Source organism: Zonotrichia leucophrys, chromosome 1A (assembly GCF_028769735.1).
Source record: "Zonotrichia leucophrys gambelii isolate GWCS_2022_RI chromosome 1A, RI_Zleu_2.0, whole genome shotgun sequence".
Taxonomy (NCBI): domain Eukaryota; kingdom Metazoa; phylum Chordata; class Aves; order Passeriformes; family Passerellidae; genus Zonotrichia; species Zonotrichia leucophrys.
In genome coordinates this window covers 63844900-63861194 of record NC_088170.1, presented here as the reverse complement: position 1 = coordinate 63861194, position 16295 = coordinate 63844900, and the positions used below count along the sequence as shown (strand labels likewise).

The following is a 16295-nucleotide window of genomic DNA, read 5'->3' as shown; positions in this document are numbered from 1 at the left end:
TGTTGTTGCATTCCAGCAATTATGTCTGAAGTGTTACAAGTTTGCATGCTCTTCCCATAGGCGAGCCAGAAGGCAGGATGTCAAGTATGGAGACCCAGTTGCACAGTGCTGGGATGTGGAAGACAGTGAGTATTTTTCACCTTTCTTGCTCTTTTGTTGCTTAGGCAGCAGATTTTGCTGTGACGGTCTCTGTTTCCAAAAACTTGCTAAGCTCTATAGAACAGCTGTCTTTGCCACACTTCATATACATTAGCCCTCACACAGTTAAATTTTCAGAGCTGGAGCTGGTAAGGGACAGCCAGCATGGGATGTCGCCCTTGCATCTCTTATGGGCAACCCTTCACACCAGGCAGGGAGAAATACCCCTGACACCAAAGCATCACACATGTCCCTGAAGGTAGCTAATGGGGTGTGCATGATGTTCCATCCAGAAACAGGGCAGCAAATCCCACAAGGAAGCTTGCAGAGTTGGGTGGGGAACATGCCTTCTCCCCTCTGCCACTTGACACTGGCCCAAAGGCTGAGCTGCAGCTGCCAAACCAGCCCCTTCCCCTTCCCACAGCTACTTAAATACTCCTGTTATTAACAAGAACCCCCTTCCCCCTGCCTGCTTCCCCCTCCCTTTCCCACACCCTCTTTTCACATGCCAAAGGGTCTGGCTGCTCCTCTGGCATCTGCAGCCCTTCTCTCTCAGCAAGCACTGTCAGTGTGAAACCCTGCGGTTACACAGCAATCCCTGTGGCAGCACAAAATAAATGAATAGCATTCAAACCCAAGCTTGGCTTTGTCTGGGGTTCTTCTAGCTGCTTATTAAAGTGAACAATCCAGACAAAACAGTATTGATTGTATCACCACGTTGAACACTGGCTTTGGGACAAGCCACCCCTTCCCATTGATCTCTGGTTATTCTGTGCTGCTGCGGTGCTGGGTCCCTGCTGCAGACCTCAGTGGGAGGCAGTGCAGAAATCAGAGCTGCTTGCCATGGGATCAAAGCCTCAAGTCTGTTGCACAGTCTAGAGGGCTCTGACTGTACATGTGTGCTTGCAGACATAGTTAAAAAGTCTGAGTAGGATCTCATTTCCATCAAAGTCAAAGACAAAACTCCTGTTCATCCCAAGGGCCAGAATTTCCCTGCTTGCTGCTTGCCACGACTCTCCAAACCCTGATATCTGAGACTGTGCAAAGCTCAAGGTTATAGAAACCCTAGCAGAAAGGCTGACAGTGTCACATTTTCCTGGAAGGATAAAGAGATACTGGAAGAGTTAGCTTTATTAGACAAATCTACAGTCTTGTAGCACAGAAATTGGTATTAATTCTTTGCCCTGACATGGTGCCACCAAATAGCAATTTTATCCACCTGGGAGTGACTTCTATGTGCCACAAACCCATGAAGCTGACCTTTGTCCCTCCAGGCTCTTGGCCTATTTAGGCCATTTGTGATAATCAGTAATATTATGGTCCCCAGACTTACTTAAATCTACTGCTCCACTGTGTGAGATTCTGTCCCAGAGACTTTGTTGGCTGAATGAAGTTGTTTGGCTCTACCTAAATCTTAGTGGCACAGGGAAATGATGCAGGGAGCTTAGTGGCACAGGGAAATGATGCAGAGATTTCTATAGACCTCATACAGGTAGTTATATTGAAAGCATGATCCAAAATTGTTTTAATTCTGATGTGGAGCTAACTTTCGATTCAAGAGACGCCACTATTTTCACCTTCCTTTCTATTATTCACAGGGCATAAGAAACAGCTTTAGTCTCTTGCTAAGGTAGATAAGACACAGATAAGACAGACTAGAAGAAAAAATGAAGATGCAGTGATTAGAAATTATTTGCTCAGATTTACAGAAGACCAAGAAAGGACTTCAGATCTCCTCATGGCTCCTTCAGTGTCTGTTCTGAAGCTACAGAGCATTTCAAAATACACTGAAGGGAAGCAAACTTCGGTTTACTTTAGCTCTGTGACTCCTTTGGGTGACCAAATCAGACCATACAATCTAACTTAACAGGTTTAGCTCAGGTTTAGTGGATGCATTACTTAAAGGAAAAATACAGGTCAGCTTTTAAATTCCTCATAGGCGAAAGCCCCAAGTTTAAAATGGAGCAAGCTCATGATACAGATTTTATTGACCTCCTTAAAAACCAGTTGCACTGAAGGAAGGTTAGCAGCCGCCTCTAAATCCTCATAGTTATAGTTTAAGCTAAAAGTTAAGTTTCCTTTTGCGTTTTTATAATTTACTCACTCTTATAGCATCTGTTCTGAATCAGGCTGTTTTCCCATTGCTTTAAAAAGCAGGTCAGGGTTAATCTCCTGTACCATGTTTGCTTTCCAGGCATTAGTCATGAAACTGCTGATGAAAAGGTGATTTTTGGCATTGAATTTAATTCCACTTTTCTGGAATGTACTCCTAAGTCCCAGCAAGCCTCTATTAGGTGGTATGTTCAACGCTCTGGAGAAGAACATCGAGAAGAGGTAAGTTATAATCATCAAGGCAGGTTTCCTCCATAGAGAATTCAGCTGAGCACTGAGAGGCAGGAGTTACTGGGGCCAGTCAATGTTTTACTTTTTCCTGCCTCACCTTAGGTGTCACATAGCATTCTGCTATCACCATTTGGGGCATGCAGAGGGGAAGAGAGAAGCCATTTGCACTGTATCATAAGCAGATTTTGATATTTATTTTAACTTAACCTGCCCATCCTATTAAAAAATTAAAAGAGAGATAATATAGATAAATATAGAGAGATAATAATCTCTATAAATATTTAGAGATAATATAGATAAATGATTAAAAAGTCAAAGCTGGGTTTTGTCCAATAATTAGCTCATCTGCCTCTGTTGGTAAAAGTATGTTCAAAAACTTATGTTTCATTAAAGTCTCAGCTCTATTTAGTGTCTGATTGCTTTCCCTTTCCATGTTGAGCAGTGTAGCTAAGAATTGCATGTATGGTTTGCTGCTTCTCTCTATCTCTCCCCAGAGGAGGAGTAGTCTGTGGTTAAAAGGCTTTTTATTTGCTTTTTTTCTTGTTAGTGGAGTCTCAGATTTTTACTTAAATGGCATTTAGAGAATTCAGGTTAAGTATTGCTCCTTGCATCTGTTGTAGAAAGCAGTGAGATTTGTGATGGCCCTTAATTCCTTTGGGATGGAGCTTTGGGGTCCTCACTGATGGAGAAGCTCTGGAGAAGCCTCCAGGTTGCTGCAAACTCCCTGCACAATTTCCTGATGATTCCTCCCTGAGCTAGTGACAGAGGGGCTTTCCAACATGACTAAAAGGTCAATGTGCTGGGACTGGTTTGGACTGGGTTTGTGAGTGAGCTTCAAACCTCAGGAGTTTTCATAGCCTTTCTCTTACATGAGTGATTTTGTGTCTGAGGCCAAGTCCTGCTGTGATGGCAGCCATGGCAACAGGGAGGGAGAAGGGAAATTAACTGCCCTTTCAAAGGATCTGGTCCCAGGTGCTAGATATGCTTTTCTGTTAGATGTTCATCCAAGACAAAAATTAGTTTAAATGACAGGAACTATCAAACATACAACTGGTGTTCCACTCTTGGTGATAATTCATCCTATGAGACTTCCTGAGTGCAGAGGACGTGCTGGTTCTTTCCAAAGGCTGGGGAATTGCAGGCCAGGGCAGGTGTCTGGGAGGGAATCACCTCTGGCTGAGATGTGACTCATGGTACTCACCCCAAGGTTGCAACCCCAGTTTTGTCTTGGCCCAGAAAGCCAGAGTTAGGGGATACTTCTGATTTTCTGCCAGATGAAACAAAAACATACAATAATAATGTATATTGACTGTAACACTACAGTACTTTTAATTTATTCCACTTCTCTTACACGTTTTGGATTGACAAAACTTTTTTCCTCTGCTGGGGGAAAAAAAGAGTAATTAACTTTTGAACAGGTGCATTAACACCAAAAGAAAGAGATTGCTACTTTGAAATACTACCTGTAACCCCCATTATACTCTATATGTGGAAAAAACAAAAAAAAAAAAGAAAAGCCTTCTGATCAGATGGCCAAGCACTCTCTCAGCCACAGGAGGTTGAAGTGCACACCCAGCTAGAAGTGTATTGGCATTTAAAGACCTACAGTCATTGATTTTACTGAAATGGAATTACCTTTACTCTCCTGTACAGGAGACTCTGTGCTCACCTTCCCTAAGGCAGCAGTTTCTAAATGCTCTCACACATTTGATCAGGGAAACAAGTAAAGCATTTTCTTAATTATTACTGTGTATTTAAGACTGATTTTAAAGTAAATTTAACCAGATAGTTAACAGGTTTCTGACTTGGAGGGCAGGGGGAGAGAGGGTGTTTGTTCTTGTTCTTTTCTTTCCTTTTGTGTAGTTTTCTTTCTTTTTTTTTTATGAATGAGAAGTCAAGCTTTGAGAAGACTCAATCTTTTTAAAAAGAATGTATTGCGATTATACCATGAGTTATAAACTTTGCATAAAGGAGCCAGTTCCCTGTGAAGAATGTAATATTTCTATATCATAAGAGATTACACTTTCAAGACTTAAAAGCCTCCTTTGAAGGGCTGCTTTTGAGTCTTTATCTGTGTCAATTTCAGGAAAAAGATATTATCAGTTGATTTGCTCATAAATCACAGGTTCAGCTAGGCCTCTGAAGGTCATGGAACCAAGCTCAAGCTGTCTTTCTTGTTTGATCATAGAACAAACTGCAGGTGAAACCAACTTTTGAGTGGATTTACAGCATGCTAACATGTATAGCATAGCCTAAATTAAGGCAATACTCTTTCTTGATACACATTGTATTTCCAAGAGGTTTGTTGTGGCACTGGCCTGGCCCCTCCTGTTTTTCTGATCCAAATGCTCCTTACCCAGCCCTGGTGATGTCCAATATAGCAGGACTGTGCAGCATGCCAAGGATGTGCACGTTGGGAGGGATTTAGGGAATGTGTGCACATGTGTGGTGGCATTAGAAGCCCCAGCAAGCACACAGAATTCATCTTTGCACATTAACAACAATGTTTACTGGGCTTGCTCTGTGTAAACAGTCTGACATCTGTTTGCATGAGAAAAGTAAATCTTTCCTAAAAGGCTGGATTAACCTCTGAGGCAAATTTAGTAGAAAATTTGAAGGAGAAATGTGCACAGATTTTCTACAATATGAATGTTAAAAGTAGGCAAAGAGTTTTTTGTCACACGGTGTGCCTTAATCCGCAGCAGTGCCTCTGTGATCTAGTTTTGGTAAAAATCAGATCTTGGGGTGGTTTTGGTGTTTTTTTGGTTGGGGTTTTGGGGGGTTTTTTGGTCAGTCTGAAGATAATAGCCTATCGGAATGCATATGCACACATTGATGGTTAGAGGATCAGGTCTCTTAAAGACAGTGTATAGATATTTTAGTTCTCTTTGAAGCTTCCCAGAAAATTCTAATAATAACAATTTATAGGTTTTTGACCCAGCTTAGTTTCAGGATCCTAAGAAACTGAATTCCTGAACAAACTATGTTTGCTTATATTATATTGGTAGACATGATTTTTAGAAGAAAAAAAAAGAAACTTTTTGTTCACTTTTTAAGATAACTATATTAATGTAGAAATTACTTGTTTTCAAATGTGGGAAGTTAAATTCCGAAATAATGCATGGATCCTTAAATGATTGACCAGATCTCTAGAGATGCTGAACAATCATTCCTCCTATTTGATGGAATAAGAGTGAAACGGTTAAAATTTTAATCGCTTAATAACTTGCAGATCCAGAAATTGAGGTTTCCAGGTTTTCTGACTTGACTTATCCATGAAAATTAGTTCATCAGTATAAAAACCTGATTGGACACCTTCCTAGAAAATCCGAAGAGCGGAGTAATTGACTTTCTTTTCAAAGTACTTCAGTTTGACAAAAGTACCATATGTGACAGAAACACTGAGGTCATATTTAATGTATAGCTTGAGCTTTGCTCAACCAATGCATTACCATAACTTTTCCCATTACAATTATATTTTCTGCTCTCTCTGTCTCCCTTCCTGCAGCAGATTTCTCAAATAACACTGTGCATTCTTTTGGTGCATGTCTCAGCAGTGTAACTTATTGTGATGACGATACCATGCTTTGCAAATGACTCCACACACCTGGAACTTAGGTTACGGACTTTTAGTTCCAGGGCTGGAGCTGCTATGTCTCAGCAAGTCTTTAAACTTGGCTTTACAAAGAGATGGCTTTGCACTGTCCCAGACATGCACTGCAGCTTCCTGAGGGAAGGGAAAGGGCAAAATCCAGGCTAGATGAGAAGCATTTGGCTCAGCAGGATCTCCCCGACATTTCACCCTTGAGGTCATGGTTCAGAATGTGACTTCCAGGCAGAGCAACCTGCAGGGAGGGACAGGATCTCCTGTGGTACAGAAGCTGTCACCAGGTCATTTTGCTGCCAGTGGGAGTACATTTCCCTGTAGTTTAGGGCTGGTTTAAGGTCAGGAGTCAAATATCTAGTGCTTTTGTGGTTAGTGTTGCTCACGCAATTGATCATGTTTGTTCCTGTGCGTGCAGCGTTACTCACTGGGGTGACGGGGAGTGTTTCAGTGCCTGGAGTTCATAAAAAACTCTGGGGACGTCATCTGTTCGTAGTGTCTTGAACTGCTGGAGCTCTCTGAAGCTTTAAACAGATACTAGTTATTTCTCAAAAAAAGTCCTGTGTTATTTTATGTGTATAATAAGCGTCAGGACTGCAAAAAGCAAATGCATGGCTCCCTACAAAGGCATTAGTTTTAGTGCCTCGTTGCTCTGAAAAGCTTCAGTCCCTCTGCTTTAGGCTGCACTTCACCCTCAGTCCCCTGTGGCTCCCTGTCTGCCAAGCTGCCACCTCAGCAGCAGGGGACAGAACAAACCATATGGTCTAAAGTGACAAAATAGGTGCAGATCACTTTAACTTTCTTCTTTCTGCTCTGCTTATACCTCGTGGTGAAAATAAATCCACCAAAATGCCTGGGGACAAATGCTGAAGGTTCTCCTTCAGCAGGTCTCACCCTTTCCACATTCCTGCCCCACAGCTCAGACTGTGTTTTCCTGGTGGACCAAACTTAAGGACCATCTGATATTTTGGTAGATACAAGAGCTGGATCCTTTTTTGTGCAGGACATTGCAAGGCTCAACGTTGTGACCTAGCTCCCCCCATCAGAGCAGGGAGGTGTTGTTTCATTCCACATTTTAGGCATTTTTTTCAATTTATCCAAGAGGTAAGTTCCAGTATCTTTTTGCATCAGGAGGTTTTTTCTATCATGATGACAACTTTGTTGCAAACATCTGGTCTAGCAGAATTGTAAGAAAAAAAGCCACAGATCCAGTGCCAGCCCTGAAATCCAAAAGTTGGATAATGGCTGAGTCAGGCACAGGACACACAGCAAGGACTGAATTTCCAGTAGTACCTTCTGTCAGGACAGTGTAATTCAGTGTTTGAATCTTTAGGTGAATGAAAAGAAGGTCAAGAGAGTTGGGAAAATGAAAAATAAAAATATATATATTCTGCAGCCTAAGGACTACTTATCGTTCTCAAGCTTTCATACTTTTATTTTACTATATAACTCATTGCCTTTTTTTTCTTCTAATACCTTGAGTGTCTTAAGTAAGACTAATATTTTTGACAGTTTCATTGGGAAAGAGGAGAAGTAGTAACTCTGTACTGAGTGACATTTCTGATTTGATTTGGATATATTGGAGAAGTAATAGGAATGGAGGATTTTAAAGTTTAGTCTCAGAGTAAGAAGTAAACTTCACCTTGAAACTAATAGGAATCATGCATGTCCATAATGCCATTTTACCAGCAACACATTCTTCATTTTTCCTGAGGCTGTTGGATTAATTAAAAAAAAGATGTTTTAAAAAAAATTAACTTTACAGCTGTGTTGTAGCTAAATTATTATTTTCCCATACAAGAGAAACAGTCATGTGTAACAATAATGTCAGAAAAACCCTAGAGTGATCTTTACTTCCAGTCAAACAATGAGGATGAAGAAAACAATAGAAAAACAAAGATGAATGTGTATTCTCTGCAAATGTTCCTCATTTTCTTTTCTCCCTCTCTCAATTTGTTCAGGGGTTGCAGCTAACCCATGATTAGTCCAGCTTTAGCTCTAACATTTTTTCACGTTGATTAATGAGGAAAGGCAGGCTTTGAAGCCACTTTCTTCTCCCAGACAGGTGCAGTGTTTTAACTGTGAAAGAGCTGACATGTGAATTATTTGTAAAGAGGGAGCTATCTAAACACATCATTAGCAAAGGACAAAAAGCATTGACCTAACCTGATGCCACAGCACTTTCAAATCCTTGGTTGTTTTCCAACTTACTGATTGTTTAAAGATTTGCCATCATTATTGGCAATATTTTTTTTTCTGCATTGCTAAATTCAGATTGTGAAAATCAAGTGTTAGGTTTGCCTGGAGTTCTTTTCCCTTTATCATGAATTGCCAGAATCTATGGCATGTGCCATAATTCAGTTAATGTAAATTTTGGAAAACTTACGTGCTTATCATGGAAGATGAAAGTACAATTTGTTGATACAATCTCATAAAAATTCTGCTTCCACTTCACTAAGAAAAGAAAGCAATTGGTAATCAATTGCTTCATTTTTAATGATTTTTAAGTTGTCTCCTATGGAACAAAGCTCTCTCTCATGTTAAAGTTTTATTGTATGCTCAAATTTAAGGACATGTCAGCAAGCATTTATGAATTTAATTCTGTGTACTTCTGAATTGCTAAATCCTATTTAGAAATATTTTGGAAGAGTTACTGATTTTTACATGGTGGGTGGTAAAACAGTGAATCCACAGTTGAACAAAGCAAAATTTCTTTTATCTAAGTAATCTTTTCACTTTCCCCAGAATTTAATAAAATATATTTTACATCTATAGGTCAGGAACCAAAGACCACATTAAACATTCAAGTGAAAGGTTAAAGATCTACTACCAAGTAATGAAATGCCAGGTGTTTATGAAACTCCAGAGCCCTGTGGGGAGGAAAGCAGAGAGGAAAGACAGGAGGAGTTCTGAACCTATGGGTAAAACAACATAAACAGGATACCAAAAAGAGAAGTGAGGGGGGAAAGCAGTAATGAAGTGTTGCTCAATATGTGTGAAATCAGAGCCATAATTTTATCCTGCCAGAGGATAAGAAAGGAATGAACAGTGAAGGCACAGAGGAGGAGGTGACAGTCACCCTAAATCAGTGTCCAAGGTTAACACAGGACACTGTGTAGGAGCACTGCTTCATTAAAAACAGGAGTCATGATGGGCTGGGATTAAGGGACATAACCAATTTAGACTTTTACCTTTCTCTGCAGTATCCCAAGGCAGAGGAGGGGACAGCTCCATCAGTTAACACATTTATGACTAAAAAATGATGGCTGTTTCTCAAATGGCAAATAGTTATGAGTAGCAGGGTGCTGGACTTGGGAGTCCAGTGATCTTTTCAAGTCTAGATCTGCCCTTATTCTGCCTTTCTTTCACTGAAAAGAGGCAAAGCCCTGGAGAGGGCACTTTGGAGTGGCACCCAGCCAGCCCAGACAGCCAGCTGGAGCCCTTCCAAGGGTGGGAGGTGCACAGCTGTCAAGAGCTCTAGACTACAATACTGGCAGAGCCACCGGCAGGCAGATGCTACTGCTGAGATTGCATCAAGCCCCGAGCTCAAAGACATCAGTCCTGTTTTCACTCAGGCAATGTGGGAACTTGGTCTTTGCACAGTGCCTTATGAAACCCAAATGTCTGGAAGTTAGCTGCTTCTTCCCAGGCTTCTCCCTCAGTTTCACAAACTTGGATCTTCATGTTGACATGAAGCCTGGGCAGAAAAAAGGGATTTCCTTGTTGTCTTGGAAAAGCCAAGCCTCCAAGCACTTCCACCTGGCCCCTCCTCCTGCTGCTCTCTGTGGAGCACAGCACCTCAAGGAAACACCTGTCCTAGACATATTTCTGCCTACAGCTCCTTATTTGTGGATTCTTTTGTAAATTTTATACTCCTGTTTTTACTGTAAAAAAGGAGCATTTACTTGGAGTGAAGTATCACTAGCTGATCCAGTTGAGGACTAGTGCCCTGTACTGTGGGTTCTGCAAAAGGGCAGCCTTTTCTAGTTTGTCTCCCTGTTATTTTCTGTGCATGTGGCTTGACCATAATTTATCTGGTTTAAACTCAGTGTGGTAAATCAGAAGTAGCTTGTGCTCATGTAGCACCTGTTGTCAGGGCAATCGATTTTCCAGGAATTTCCTGAAATTTGTATCATTTCACCCTCCGGGTACTGAGTAGACATGCTTATATACAGTTTACAAACAGTGAAACTAAAGCTCCCAACACCAACAACTGGGGGCAGGAGCCAAAAAATACTTGGCCAGAGAAGCAGGCAACCAAAATCTGACTGCTTTTGTAGCAGCTTATTTCTTGTGTCTGCTGCTCTCCTGTCTGTGGCGGTGCACAGACCTGTATCCATCCATCCATATGACTTTCCTACATACCTGTCTTACGCATATGTTACTGAAGACTGTTACAGCTGAAGTAGTAGGAAACAAAAATCTCTGTCTCTGGTTGTATTATATTTATGTGTATTGCTTTTTCTGGTGATCTCAACATGGTCTCTTAAACTTTTTTTAATTGTTTCAAAGTAATTGTCATAGAAACTTAGAAAAGGGTAAAGCTAAAAGCCCTGTAAGGTCATCTCATCCATCTCTTTGCTTCAAGAGACTTTATTATGATAAAGTACTAGTGAGTTAGAATCATAACAGATGGAGAATCATATGTATGTATAAATTTTTTCCCATGGAGTAGCAGAGGGAATCGTGTGCAGATTTTTTACATAAAGAAACAGTGTGTAGCTTACCCACTGAGAATAAATCTAATTTAGTCATCTTTATGCCTCCCTGATCTTCACCCTCTGAAGTTTGCTGGAGGGTCAGATGTGCACTCTGGGAAAATTTGCAGATTCTGTGTTGGTTCTTTCCCCAGCCCTCCCTTCTCAAACCCACTACCCAACTTGAGCTGAATTTTCCTCATTGGCAGTGATGCCAGCAGCAGAGCTGAGGCTGCCTCCAGCAGCAGTCCAGGTCTGTGGGTGCCAGCTGTGCTGCAGCCTCTGTGTGGCAGCAGAACACAGCACGCCTAGGAGGGAACAGCCTGGGACAAACAGCATCGTTTTCAAAGGAAATGCTGGTGCTGGATGTCGGGAGTTAGGGCTCTGCTTTCTACTTCCACCCCTGCAACTAATCTTTATATGGTCTTTGGCAAAGCACTTACCTTCTGTGTTTTCCCAGATGCAAAAATACTTAGGTGCCCAGTGCCCCATCCTGGTTTTTGGTTTAGTTTTGGTCCGGGTTTTTTTTTGTTCTTTTTTGGTTTTTTTTGAGGGGGGAGGTATTTTTTGATTTAGGTTGGTTTAGAAATAATCTTCAAATTACCAGATACATAACTTACCTGACAGTTTTACTAGTCTAAGGTACACCTTACTTTGAACATGTGAGACCTTGTATTTTAAATATTTCTATTTGTAAATGACAGTACACCTCTGTGCTGTCAGACATTAGCTCCCACTTGCAATCTTATTCTTTTGTTTGGCATCTTGGTTTCTTTAAATTCTTATTTTTCTCTAAGTTATTCTGCACAGATCTTAGCAATAAAAGTACTTTGTTGTATCCATCCAGCCTTATTGCCTGCTTTTAATCACATCTCAGTGATTCAAAGCCAGGATCAATTTCCTTTTGTAAAACTTGGTTGAAGAAGATCAGAAACACAACACTTCACTGTAAAGATCAGTAGTAGTATTCATATCCATCATAACAGGGCCTCAGCACTGCAAGCACTCTGGTATTTTGGGTGTATTACAGTTACCTCAGAAAGAACAGTTAAATGATGGGATTTGTGGCAGTCAGTAGCTCTCCTTCCTTGGAGAATGCAGCCTCACTGACTGCACTGTGCTGTGATGAGTGTTGCTGTCTGTCCTGTCAGCTGTACAGCATGTGTCTTTTGCTACTGCATGCCGAGTGTCCGTGATCCAGATGTTGCAGTTAGGAACAGCACTCAGGCCTTGAGGGAACTGCTGCTTTCTGTCCCAGCTGCACCATGGGGATGGGACACTCCATGTGCCAGCCAGGCCGTGCCTCCACTTCGTTGCATAGCATTGACACCCATCTCATTTTGACAGTGAGACTCACCTCCTGTGCTCTTTTCTTGTCCACCCCCACAGCTGAAGGCTGATGAAAGGATCATTAAAACAGAGCATGGGCTGCTGATCCGCAGCTTGCAGAGGAGGGATGCAGGAGCCTATTTCTGCAAAGCCCAGGAGCACACCTTCGTGCACACCATCGTGAAGCTGAACTTGAACGTCATCGAGAATGGACAGATGGAGAGCACCCAGAAGACTGAGGATGAGGAGGGCCGGGTGAGGGATTTGCTGACGGAGTCCCGGCTGAGGTACAAGGACTACATCCAGCTGGTCAGCAGCCCCAGCTTTAGCCTGGATGAGTACTGTGAACAGATGTGGCACCGCGAGAAGCGGCGGCAGCGGAACAAAGGTGGTGCCAAGTGGAAGCATGTGCAGGAGATGAAAAAAAAGCGAAACCGAAGGCACCACGAGCCAGCCAGGCCACCCTCAACGTAGTTTGTAAATGCTATTTAAAGAAAGGACATTTTCCATAAGAAAAAATAAATACTGTGTTCTGGTTTTGTGCATCTTGCCTATGAGTTAGTACTGCTTCTTCTTGAAATTGGAAAATTTACCATCACTGTTAATCTGTGTGAGAATGTACAGTGGGATTCAATGCCAAATGAGATGTTCCTTAGTGGAGTGCTGCAAACCAGGCAATCATTTCAAATGCATTCATTAAAAAAGAAAACGTGTACACTTTTAGCTAATTTCTGGGTAGCCTTAGACTGCGTGAGCTGTGTTCTTTACTTCCTTTGTAATTTTCACATAGGGTTTAGTGTTTGTGTTCCCATATTAACATTTGCTGCCACATTCCACCCCAGAGGTGGCTGCATTTCAGGGGAAGGCAGATGTACTTCTAGTTCTTTGGCATCTTTCTGAATAAGAAGCATGGTAGAAATGTGTGACAGATCTGCAAAAATACCCCTAATTTACCCACTGGGCCTGTATACAGGCACACGGGTGGGGTTTGCTAGCACAGAGAGGCACAGCAAAAAATCAAATTAAGTTTTGGCTTAGGGACAGCATTCATTCTGCCCATAAAAAAGAGAAAGCATAATCAGAGTTTAAGAGAGGGGAATTATCGAGTGTTACTCGTTAGTGTTTGAGTAGCCACCAGTTTGCAGTCCATCTGCTGAAATGAAATGCTGACTCTCATTGAAATTACCACCAAGATGCTTGGGAGCAAATTTCCTAAGTAGTCCATGGGAGGTATGTGCACAAATCCTATTAACAAATAATGGGACTCCTGCCTGCACCTCTTCTATGCCTCTAAAGGTTTGACTCTGACTGTTTCTCTGGCCCTTTGCTGGCTTTGTTTTTTGCAGAGGAAAAGAAAATTAAAAGACAACAACAAGGCTAAAATGAAAGACGATGAGGGAAATATGTAGTGGCTGAGACCAGTGCTCTTGACACAGAGCTGACATTCCTCAGATGTGTGTATTCTTTGGGATTTTTTCTCAAAGGTCTTATGTATTTTTAAGTTGAAAATTTGCAGTGTTGGAATTAATACTTTTATTATAATTAAATAAGAGATGTCCATGTGTAAATAAAACTTGTAAGTTAGAAATTTGCTGTATACCATAATTTCATTTGTAAAGTGTTCTTTGTTCCTTGGTTTATATTTTGGGTTTAATAATGTAAATTTTTACACATAAGCAAGAAATACTGGCCTCATCCTTGTCTGTTTTACATCAGTATCATTCAATTGATTTTATTCCTGATATGCAGCAACAAACACAAGCTCAAAATCAGGCCTAGTGTCTCCTCTGATGGCTGAGTCACAGCCCCCCTCTCCTCTGTTCCATCTAACCTCCCTCCGTTTTGCCTTTCACGCCTTTTTGAGTGTGAAATGACAAATTAGCCACTTCCTCACATGGAAGACAGCTTTGATGGATACCAAAATGACAGACTTTACTTGTTTCTCATGCATTCTACAGATCTTGAGAGCAAAGTCTGTGGGAAAGGCGTGCAATTGATGTGCACCTCATTAAGGGACCAAAACTGCTGGCTCTGGAGCCCTCGCCCGTGCTGGTGTTTGTGTGCGCATTCAGTCACAGATCTAAAATTGTGAAGGTCCAATTTGCATCGTTGTTCATTTCCTCTCTGTTGAAAGTCGGATATGGCAAAGTGTTTGTCAGATTTCAGAAAGGAATCTCAGCTTACCCACGTTTCTTGTAAAACCCAAAAGCTGCATTTGCATGTGTTGTACAAAAGCCAGCGATACCATATGTCATTAATTTTAGATGCTTTTTTAATAGGAGATGTATGAGTTAATTAGGAGATATTAGATAGCATGCGTACAATGCTTTGATAGTGTAAAGCACTGAGTGCTAAATATTATAAAATACATCTGTGGGGAGGAGGGAATTTCTCAGCACAGGACCTTTAATCAACAGAAAGACTGATGCTGAAGATACTAACCAGTCGTACAGTACTTTGAGAACATGCAGAGAACTTTTTGGCATTTTTGCTGCAAAATAATGTAGACCAGGCATTTCACAAGAGGCTCATCAATTTGGGTACCTTGATTTTAAGGCCAATTAAGACTACTTAGGGAAGGTATGGGGGTATTAAACTACTACATATAAAGCACAGGGATACTTAATATTTTTGGCTGGAAGATTATGCTGTCACCACACAGAACCTGCCTAGTTATTATTCCTTATTAGATTTTTATCAGCCCACAACGTCCCAGTTCTCTGGCTTGGGCATTAAGTAAATGAGTGGAACCACAGCAAGGCTATGGAATGGCAGGTGGGCTGCATTTGCAGGCACTGGCAGAGGATCCACTCTTCTCATCAGTGGTGACGTGGTACTTCAATTGACAACTCTCATCACATGTTTGCCTACTTTATAAAGAAGCAAAGCAGGCTCTTTTTTCATACTTTTTCTCCTCCATGAAAACTAAATCATCTGATTTATGTTTGGGTATGATTGGAGGTTTGTATTCTACAAATGAAACCCCCCCCAACTGACTTTAGTAGAAATATGGGGTAAGGGTCTCAGTACTGGGAACATTAGATTTAAATGGTTGAATTAAAATGTTATTGCTCTTAAAAACTACTTTCATTTCTTTTATTTCAAATGTTCTTGCAATGTGATTCTTCTTAAAGAAATGACCTCATCAGTCTGGGGTACAGTGGTAGCATAAAACCCCTGGTGAGATATAAGACCTCTTCCATCATGGGAAATAAATTCAATATCCTCCAAACCAGTGTGTTGCATTGGGTTCATGCCACCCCAGGGAACATATGTAATAATCCCACATAGATAAAAGTCTGTGGTTTGATACACTGGGTCAGATGAATGCTGTAGCTGGCAGGGGTAACACACCTCATACAGTGCAGGTAATACGCATGCAAGGAATCCACAGGACCTTGGAGACAAAGGAATGAGAGGGATAGACTGAGAGTCACTACTGGAAGTAAGGGAGGGTTTTGTTAGGTGGGACTCAGTGCAAACCCAGGAACAGGAACAGGAGGAGCCGTGGGTCTTTTCCACACCCTGCAGTCCCAGAGGGAGGTTCAGAAGATGAACTAGACCAGAAATTGTAACAGAGGAGTAACCCCCACTTTTCAAAGAGGTTTAATCTTTAGTGTAATTTAGAGGCTCACCTTGAAGCTTGAATTCCAATTTGATGATTTGGGGGTCAGCTGGGCTGCTGTGAGCTGTACTATGAGCCACAACAGGCCTGTAGTTAAAATGAAACTGAACCCTGCCTCTTTCAAGAGTGCCATAAAAATTTAAATTGAATGAATTTTTGGTACAGAGTGGAAAAAAAAAAAAAAGTTGCCTCCGCATTAATAACTGTAGCTTTTAAACAGATCCCTTAGTGCATTGTTTCAAATGTCATGAGGTTCAACAAGGCCAAGTGCCAGGCCTTGGCCACAAAAAAACCCTGCAGTGCTACAGGCCGAGGTAGAGGAGTTGGATAGTGCCCAATGGAAAAGGACCTGGGAGTGTTGGTTCATTGTGACTGAACATGAGCCAGCATGTCCCCAGGTGGCCAAGGAGCCCATGGCACCTGGCCTGTGTCAGGAATAGTGTGGCCAGCAGGACAGGGAAGAGATTCTCCCCCATTCTCAGCACTGGTGAGGCCACACCTCGAGTGTTGCATCCACTTCTGCCCCCTCAGTTTGAAAATGACAAGGAGATGCTGGTGT

General features: G+C 41.6%; 1 protein-coding gene across 3 annotated transcripts in view; it reads left to right on the top strand.

Moving 5' to 3' along the window:
- SEMA3D (semaphorin 3D) overlaps positions 1-15644 on the top strand; it is a 142334-nt gene extending 126690 nt beyond the window's left edge. For all 3 annotated transcript variants that reach the window (XM_064702973.1, XM_064702971.1, XM_064702972.1), the window contains exons 16-18: positions 61-125; positions 2333-2472; positions 12172-15644. In XM_064702973.1, coding sequence (XP_064559043.1) covers positions 61-125; positions 2333-2472; positions 12172-12585 — 619 coding nt within the window. In that variant the 3' untranslated portion in view covers positions 12586-15644. The remainder of the gene's footprint in view (positions 1-60; positions 126-2332; positions 2473-12171) is intronic.
- The last annotated feature ends 651 nt before the right edge of the window (positions 15645-16295 follow it).